The 9894-nt window shown below is 42.1% G+C and overlaps 1 protein-coding gene across 1 annotated transcript in view; it reads right to left on the bottom strand.

Moving 5' to 3' along the window:
• Positions 1–488: 488 nt before the first annotated feature.
• The window catches only part of MAP9 (microtubule associated protein 9), a 101095-nt gene continuing 91689 nt past the window's right edge, over positions 489–9894 (bottom strand). Inside the window, exons 13-14 of the mRNA XM_068278885.1 lie at positions 7446–7578; positions 489–668 (exon numbers count right to left, since the gene is read on the bottom strand). Of these exons, the coding sequence (XP_068134986.1) occupies positions 546–668; positions 7446–7578 (256 nt within the window). The 3' untranslated portion in view covers positions 489–545. The remainder of the gene's footprint in view (positions 669–7445; positions 7579–9894) is intronic.

The following is a 9894-nucleotide window of genomic DNA, read 5'->3' as shown; positions in this document are numbered from 1 at the left end:
TAGGTTTTGACCTGTAACCTTCATAACCAGGGAGAACAGTGCAAAATCCGTATGTGCTTTACACCCTAGGCTGAACTCCTAAGATGAAAAAGCCATAACAGATGAGAGCTCATGACTGGACAAAAAGGGGACACGTGCCATCAGGTCAGTGCTAAGGGGTTTTCTTTTTTTTTTCCACGTGGATCACACTTTTAAAATCTTAAATATTTACATTTATTAATATAATAAATTAGCAAGCCTGTGCAAAATGCTAGCAAGATGATAATGCAACAGTTCAAAAAGATGCCAGTTTTTGGCCCAGCTACATGAAAATACTGGGACCTGTGGGCCAAACTAACTCTATTGTGCTACTAGATAATGTCATAAAACAGCTGACATTTTCCTGTTCAGCATTTTACAGGTCACTGTGTCACACTAGAACACCAATTCAATATTGCACCTTTCTGTGTAAATGTGTGGGACCAAAATAAGGAATCACAAATAATCACTTTGTGGTGGTGAGAAATATTGATTCATGTTTAGGAGTGAGAGAACTGGGGCAGCAGTCATCTCCCCGCTGGTATAGTTCTGCCTGGCGGGCTCCACGGAGGAGTGGAATCATAATCATCTGACATCGTGTCATACTTTTTCTTTCTCTTTTCAAACTTCTCCTGATGTTCCTTTTTCTCCTGTAAAAAAGTGACAATAGCAAACAGTTACTGAACTGCAATGTATCATGAACCTTTTTCTTTTTAGCATCACAAATATTGTAAGTGTGGAAAAAAGAATTACCTTGTATACTCGCGTTTAAGCCTAATTTTTCAGCACAAAAAAAAATGTGCTGAAAAGTTACCCCCTCGGCTTATATTGGAGTCGGTGGATCAGAACAGATGGTGGAGCAGGTTTTGTTACTGGCAGAGGAGCGTAAGGATCTTGCACTAGTGATCCTGATCTTGCCAGCTGGCTCCCTGCTGTGTTCGTGTCCCCCAGCCCCTCCAAAATGGCGTACAGAGGGCACTGTTCAAGATTACCTGAGTCCCCTGGCTTGTGGAGCAGAGCGTGCAAGCAACGTGTCAGCGGTGCAATGATTGGGGATTCTTCCTGTATAGCAATCGCTGTGTCTCATATCTCATATCTATGATGCCATCTAATGGCATCTTGAGACACAGCTGTATCATCCTTGGGGCACATCTGGCTATGTGGAAGGGGGCTGACATGTACTGGGGAACATCTGGCTACTGTGGGGGGGGGGCTGACATGTACTGGGGGACATCTGGCTACTGTGGAGGGGGCTATACTGGGAGGGGCTTATACGCCGGTCAATCACTTTTTCCTGGTTTCTGAGTGAAAAGAGGGTACCTCAGCTCATACGCGGGTCGACTTATATGCAAGCAAATACGGTAACAAGCAGTGTAAAGCATTGGTGTTACTCTTGCGTGGACAAAAATCCCAAAAGAGGCCATTTATAACCCAAAGAAAAAAAAAAAAAAAAAAAAGACATATATGACTTGCCGAGGGTCATGAACCTAATCCAGTTCATAGAAATTCAGATTTTGTTATTCAGCCAAAGTGCAGAAATTGAGGCAGCTCGTGTCCAAAAATGTAAGGAAAAAAATACTGTAAAAGACGTGATAATATGTTCAGTAAAATTGAGATAAAAATAATATCTTAACTTTGTACACCGACAGGTACTCCATTTACAAATGGGGATAGAAAGTAAGGTGGAACCTAACCCTCTCCTATTTTGTGTCCTTAAAGGACATTTGAAGTGGGAGAGATATGGAGGCTGCCATATTTATTTCCTTTTTAACAATGCAAATTGTTTGGCTGTCCTGATCAAAATCTGTCTCTAATACGTTTAGCCATAGAGTTTGACTGTATTTGTTGTAGGCTTGTTTCAGATGTGTGATTCAGCCGGGCAGTACTGATGCAAGATCATTAGGACACCAGGCAACTGGTATTGTTTAAAAGGAAACAAATATGGGAGCCTCCACATCCCTCTCATTTCAGGTGTCCTATATTACTCCATGTTTGAAAGATTGCCAAAGAACATCCTAGAGGCTTTTCAGAGCTATAGAATGTATTTTTCAGTTAAAGAAAGCCCTACCTAAAGAGTACCTAAAGAATACCCATGTAACAGAAAAAAGGGCATAATGAAAAACATTGCATAGCAGAGATTGCTATTAAAACAGTATGTCTACATTTTCAGCCCCTCCAAAGACTGTAAAAAAACAACATAAAACTGAATATAAGGGGAGATTAATCTATGAGGCTCCGTATTGGTCAAGGTAGGTAACACATATATAATATAAACCAGCTGAATATAAACCAGAGGAACTTATTTTTTTCTTGAGAAACCAGAAAAATTGTTTGACTAGAGTATAACTTAAGGAAAAAACACAGACGACTAGTTTAAACATCCCCATATCACTGCTATGGTGGTCTACTGGGCCCCCACTCTCCCCAATATAGCTTCCCTTGTGGTCTAGGTCTAGTTGCCCCCCCCCCCACTCCGTATATAGCTTCTCTGGTGCTCTAGTGGTGCCTGCTCCCTCCCCATACAGCTTCCCTGGTAGTCTAGTGGTTCCCTTCCTCCTCCTATATAGCTTCCCTGGTGATCTAGTTGTCCACCTCACTCCCTACCTCCCCTAACAGCAGAATATTGGTAGCAGACATGCTTGAAGAACAGTCTTGTCTGATACAACATCGGATGACACTGCAACGGGTCTCCAATCCGATACATCTTCCTGTGGCCACAGCTCGCTCTCTGCATGCCTTGGTCTCCTGCATGTCACCTACAGGTGACATGCAGAACAAGGAAGTAGAAAGAAAGTTGCGGCTGCTGAAGTGTCATCTCGGGGGATGCGGCCCCAACCTTCTAGCATGTGCATAAAGCTTTTGAGTGTCAGTGTGACATGTGCAGTATTTAAAAAATTGCATGTGTGCACACTAGCTACTAAAGTAGATGGGATCTAGGGAGGAGTACGACAAACACTGATAGGACATGCATATACTTGGATCAGAGAAAAATAATGGTGCGTAAACTGCAAATCCATTTCTAACTAATCATAATGAGAATAATAATAATAGTCTACAGGATAGTCATTGTGGATTAAGGACTGCTGTAGCATTCCCCTTGGTAACTTTAAAATATTATAATTTCTGAAAACTGAGCTTACTACAGTACAGTATTTATTTAGAATATCCTTTTAAGGCATAGAAATAGAAAACATGAAGAATATGTTGCAAAACCAAACATTCTTTAAAACAGTAGTTGAGCTGGACTATTCCGATACATTCGTGCCGTGTCTTGCCTAAGGCTCAGAAATAGCCAATAACAGACCTGGCTACATAAATTAAAATTACCTTCTGTTACATTTAGGAAGGAAATAAGGAATAGATTGACAAGCATAGACTGCAAAAAGGGGAGAGCTACACATAATTGAAAAAAAGCATGTTAAAATATTACAAATACTGTTTTTTCTGCACTAAACGGCTACATTTTTTACCCCAATGACACTGCATTCTGTCATTAGAAGATTTTCATTTTCATTCTAATCTATTTTAATAATCTATTTGTTGGTAGTGAAATGTGTTTTTCAGTGCAGTTTTAGGTTACTTACAGAAGATGAAACTTGTACTGGGAGGGAAGTAGAAGCTGCAAACTTTATTTTCTTTCTTAAAACCCCCCCAAAAAACAACAACTCCCTTTCTGACTGTCGTGGTGATTACCTGCTTCTGGTACATTTGAAAACACTGACGCTGAGTAAGCATGCAGATCAAATGTTCTTACTCCACTTGCTGCAAGCTTGTTGCAGATCTGCGATTTAGTCTACTATAAAACCTGGTACACACTTTAAACTATGATTGGCCAATCACTGACCAATTTTACCACCTCCATGTAGTCTGAGGGTTTAGCTACACCCTAGAATTTTCTCCAGCCGAGTGGCATGAAAAAGCAGCCGGTTGGGGCAAGATGAGAGAATGCAGGGTTGGTGCTTCGCTGCACAACTTTGCTTACAGCAGAGGAGGAAGTGAGCTGATGACAGCTGGGTGCTCACCAAAATTAGCCGGGTGGAGCAACCGGCTAAAAGAGCCTGAGGAGAACACTGTATATTGACCCTCATACTACATTGGCCAATCATAATTGAAAGTGTGTACCAGGCTTTACACATGGTGTGGTGCGAATGGCCTGCGGCATGAGAGCCTGGGAAAGGACAATCGCACCGCACCATTTCCCCTAGTATATTACCCTGCACCAGAGTGCACCGCCAGGTTAATATTTATAGCTCTTCCCCCCTGAATAGCGGGATGCTCACAGCTGGACAGGAAGTACCTCACTGAAGTTTTGGTGCTCTGTGCCTGCATGCCGCAACCGCGATCGTGCATTCATACTAACTGAATTGCCATAGACTTGCGCTGGGGCATAATCCAAGCTGTAGGCATGGACCATGCACCAACACACTGCAGAGTTTGTGGTGGCCTTGCATCGATTTCGCTACTTCCGTCGCACCGCACTGCCATAGTGTGTATGTCCCCATAGACTTACATTGCCCTTGCGATAAGCAGAGGCGGGGCAGAGCACCACAATGCAAAATCCTATATAATAAAACCCATAGTGACCCTGCGTCATCCTCCTCCTGTTTGTGTGTCCGAGGTTTTGTGCTACTGCGCATGTGTTGGGACAGGAGGAGGACAGGGACAGGGGGGCGGGCAGCTGTTGGTGCGGGAGGTGGGCGTGCGACGGGCATGCAGGCACGCGTGCACAGCTGGTGTGCGGGTGCACGCAGCAGGTGTGTGGGCACTGACATGCTGGACAGACCTAGAGCCTTTTTTTAACGGGCTTAGGTCCCCTAGTAAATAAATAACGAGTGGGGTGAGTGTGAAAGAGGCCTTAAAGTAAACCTGAAGTCAGGTTTAAAAAATAAAGTTAGATACTGACCTCAGCAGGAGGTCCAGAAGCTTCCCTGATCTTCATACACCCCTCCTGCACTGTGACCATCTAAACAATCTTTGACTTCAATGTTAAAAATTGCTCATAGCAGCACTCCCTTCCATATCCGAGAGTGGCTGCATTGTGCAGGCACGAAGAATGGCGCGTGCCTGTGCAGTACCATGGAGCCACTTGTGCACAGCTTTTGTCTCTGTGCAGGAGTGACTCTATGCTACTGCGCCAGCACAAAGATAAGAAGGGTCCCAGCTGGCAGCAGAGGGGTCTTGGAGGAGCGGGAAAGCCTCAGGATCATCCAGAGCTCTTTGCGCTACTGTGGTAATTATCTATGTTGAAGCCAAAAGATTAGAACAGTATTTTGTGAAAGGGAATATAATGCCATATGGGAGAGAGGGATGGTGCATGAACCACATATCCTTTCACTTGGGCGTGACATCAGCCCCCAATTAAGTTACATTAGTTATGTTAATTAAAATAGGTAATATAATCTCTTACCCACCCTGTTTTAAAAGAACAGGCAAATGTTAGTGATTTCATGGGGCAGCCATCTTTTTGGTTGAAAGGAGGTGACAGGGAGCATGATACACATTTCCAACTGTCCTTTGTCCTGATCACCCCTCCCAGCTGCACGCACTAGGCTTCAAATCTTTAATCCAAAAAAAAAAAAAAATTGCGCCAAAACAGCAGAATGAGAACAACATCAGAAATCCCATCATGCTTTGCACAGCATCAGGGGAAAAATGCCCGGGCAGTTTTCTTCTGTGCAGCTAAAAATGAGGCTTGGGTAAGAAAAACAAAGGTCTGATGCTGTGAAACTGTTAAAGAAACACCAAGCCTTTTCAGTGCTGATGAGTAGATTTTTGGAGTAGATTTTGTCTCAAGGTTCACTTTATGGTGACAATGAAGCAAAAAAAAAAAAACAACTTATGATATAATGAATTTCATGTGTAGTACAGATAATTTTTATTTTCAGTTATAACATATTTATAACATTGCATCATTCTCTAATATTTATAGTTCACAAACTACGCTCTGCATTTTAAACTATGAAATAGAGCAGAGCTGATGAACCTTTGAACTTCCCTGCAATAAAACCTTATCTGAAGTTGTCTTTCATTGTTTCTGTAATGTATACTGTATGTGCTTCTGAAAATAGCATTGCTCTCTGACTTAATTAATTCGGAGAGCTCAGAGAAGCTCTTTTGCATAGATAACAACTGAAGTTTCTTAACTCTTCCTGTACGGGAAACAATATGAGACTCATATCAGTGCTACTAATGTTCTATTTCTTAGCTGTACTACACATACAATTCATTATATATCATAAGTTTATTTCACTTCCGATTCCTTTCAAAGACCTCAAAGGTAAAAGCTCCATGTAAGTAAAAAAAAATAATTATCTTTTACTTAATTGCAAAAAAAGGTAAACAAGTTAAAAAAAAAAGTGCTTAACGAAGTTCCACTAACTCGGAATAAGGTTACTGAAAAGAGAGTGTAAAATGCCAAAGTGGAGGACAAGTACTTAAATATCAAAGTGGTAATAGAGAATACTCTCCCTCCCCTTTTTCTTTTCCTTTTTGATAAAAAGGGTCTGTTCCTCATTTTGTAAATATGGACATAGTCTATAAATTGGTGAACAATGAAAAGAAAAAAAGAAAATGTGGAAAATAGAGAAAAATTGTGACATGTGAACACTTCTGGCACTTTTAGAAATAGTTATCACTGACAAGTTTGAGAATCAGATTTATAACTAGAAACCCTAGAATACAATTAGGGTAAAGAATATAACAAAAACACAATGTTAAAGAGAATCTGTATTGTTAAAATCGCACAAAAGTAAACATACCAGTGCGTTAGGGGACATCTCCTATTACCCTCTGACACAATTTCGCCACTCCCCGCCGCATTAAAAGTGGTTAAAAACAGTTTTAAAAAGTTTGTTTATAAACAAACAAAATAGCCACCAAAACAGGAAGTAGGTTGATGTACAGTATGTCCACACATAGAAAATACATCCATACACAAGCAGGCTGTATACAGCCTTCCTTTTGAATCTCAAGAGATCATTTGTGTGTTTCTTTCCCCCTGCATCTCTCATGCACTGAAGTTTCAGGCTGCTCTTTTCTTCCTGCAAACAGCTTTGCCCTTGTCTGTAACTCCTCAGTATGTGAAAGCCCAGCCAGCTCAGAGGACGATTTATCCAGCTTGTAAAAGATAAGAGAGAAGAGAGAAGCTGCCCTAATCTAAATAATACACAGGCAGTGTGCATAGAGGGGCCTGGAAGGGGGAGTTCATAGCAGAACCACAATACTGAAGAACTTGGCAGCCTTCCAGACACAGGCCGACAAGTCTGACAGGGGAAAGATACATTGATTTATTACAGAGACTGTTATAGTAGAAAGTGCTGCAGTAAGCCAGAACACATTAGAATAGCTTTTGGAACTTGTAGGATGATAAAAAACAGGATGCAATTTTTGTTACGGAGTCTCTTTGAGAACTCCAAATGACTTCTTACCAGCCAATGCTCATATATTTCCATTGCTCTTTTCTCTTTCTCTTGTTTCTCAGATTTTATTTTCTTCTCTTCCAGTTTCTCATTCTTTGCTTTCTTTTTCTTTTGCTGCAGCACGGTTTCCTTTCGTTCATTCCTATATTTTAGCATTCAGCAAGGTAATTATTCATATGTTACAAGCATATTAGCTATACACGCTCTTTTAATATAAAATACTCCAGTAAAATAAAAGGCTAATGATCACACTAAAAGCTGAGGGGTTTACAATTATAAGATTGTATAGCATAGTATAAGAGCAGATCAGATGATAAAGATCAGTGGTACCAATTTATTCATGAGAGTGCAAAGAAAATTAGAATGAAAGTGGTTTTGTTGACCAGTGCATCTAATCGGGACCCTTGATTGATTCATAAATCAAAACTGATTGGTGGCTTTCAGCAGCTGCATTTTTTTCTCCATTACGCCAGTCTTAAATATTAAGCCCAGTCGTAAACTGGCCAGACATAAGCTGTGTGACTGTATAGAATCCGAACAAAAAACAGTCGAGGCACCACAGAGCGAGCGCTGTAATAACAGTGCAGGAGATTTGGGCGCAGCCGTCACCACCATAGACCGTAATAGGAATTATGGCTATTGGTGTGCACAGTGAGTAACTTTGGCGCAAGCAGAAGACAGAGCTGAAGTTACTCTAAAACACTCTAATTTGGCCACCAGCAATAGCTGGCAGCTGAATTACATCATTCCCCACCGTCCACTTGGACCTGGAGGGGAAATAGTAATTAATTCCTCCAGGACTTGTGCAGGAGCAGGGTAAGCCATATATCGGCTATATCCTGCGTCCAAGTCTCCCAGCGGCAATTTCATACATACACCCACAGAGAGGCTCCCTCGGGTATTAGCCTAGTAAAACTGGTGGACTGAATTTGAAAGGGTTGCATGGGTGCATTTGTTTGTAGCGCAGACACTGATGGTTACAACTAATAGAATAACGGCAAAGTATGATTACTGATATTTTACAATCAGCTTTGCGACTATCAATTGGCTAACCCTAAACAGTCCTCCCATCTCCATCCTAACACCTAACCTAAACCTTTCCCCAAGGTAATCCACTTCCTAATACCTAAACTGAAGTTCAACCACAATGTTAAGACCTTCCTAATTCCTTACATCACTTCAACCTTAACTCGCTGCTGATGTATAACGCTAAGGCTAGTTACACACCAGGACGTTGCGTTTAGGTGACGTTATAGGGCACATAACGTGCCCCTAACGCAACACCTGGTGCTCTCTGGTGTGGACGTCGGAGTGAGCCGCGTTGTGCAGCTCACTCTGGCGTCCGTGATGCCGTGATGCGTACTCTTGGACGCATGCGGCATCACGTGGTCCCGCCCGGCCAATCGCCGCACAGAGCGGCCGCTCCAGGAAGTAAACACTGCACGTCACAACGTGCAGTGAATATTAATTAGCCATGTGCCTGGCCGCTCTCCGCTCCTCCCCAACATTACTGAGCATGTGCAAACAGTCTAACGCGGCTTAGCCGCATAGAACGCACAGCATGCAACACTTTGCTGCGTTACAATGTAACGCAACGTGGGCAGTGTGAACAGCCCACTTGTGTTACACTGCTGTGCGTTGGGGGAGCGTTACAGGCTGCACTAATGTGCGCCTGTAACGTCCCCGTGTGCAAGAAGCCTAAACCCCATCCCCTTTCCCAACATAACAATCCATCCGGACACTTAACCATAATTGTTAAATCTAACTACCCCCTACCCTATTCTGTAACCTCAGCCTTTCTAAGAAAAAAAGTACCTAGCACTAATTATTAAAGGGACTCCGAGCAGTACAGAAACTATGGAAAGATGCATATCATTTGAAAGCTCTCTTTCTCCTCTTTCCAATGATATATAAACCGCCGCCCTACGCCTTTTAGTTTTCACAATTTTCGTGATTGAAATTGCCGCGGCTGCGATTTCAATCGCGAAAATAGAGAAAACTAAAAGGCGTAGGGCGACGATTTAGGTGTCACCAGAAAGAGGAGAAAGAGAGCTTTAAAATGATATGCATCTTTCCATAGTTACATTGTATTACACAGGGCGACTTTTTCCTAAAGTCAGCAGCTTCATTCTGCTGAATGGAGCTGCTGACACTGGGGAAAGTGTCGTCCTGTGTAATACAAGTAACTATGGAAAGATGGATATCATTTTAAAGCTCTCTTTCTCCTCTTTCTGGCGACACCTAAATCGTCGCCCTACGCCTTTTAGTTTTCTCTATTTTCGCGATTGAAATCGCGGCCGCGGCAATTTCAATCGCGAAAATTGCGAAAACTAAAAGGCGTAGGGCGGCGGTTTATATATCATTGGAAAGAGGAGAAAGAGAGCTTTCAAATGATATGCATCTTTCCATAGTTTCTGCACTGCTCGGAGTCCCTTTAAACCTAACCAATATAACTATA

This window comes from Hyperolius riggenbachi, chromosome 1 (genome assembly GCF_040937935.1).
Source record: "Hyperolius riggenbachi isolate aHypRig1 chromosome 1, aHypRig1.pri, whole genome shotgun sequence".
NCBI lineage: Eukaryota > Metazoa > Chordata > Amphibia > Anura > Hyperoliidae > Hyperolius > Hyperolius riggenbachi.
Note: the sequence above shows the minus strand (reverse complement) of the source record. Positions and strands in the feature narration are given on the sequence as shown.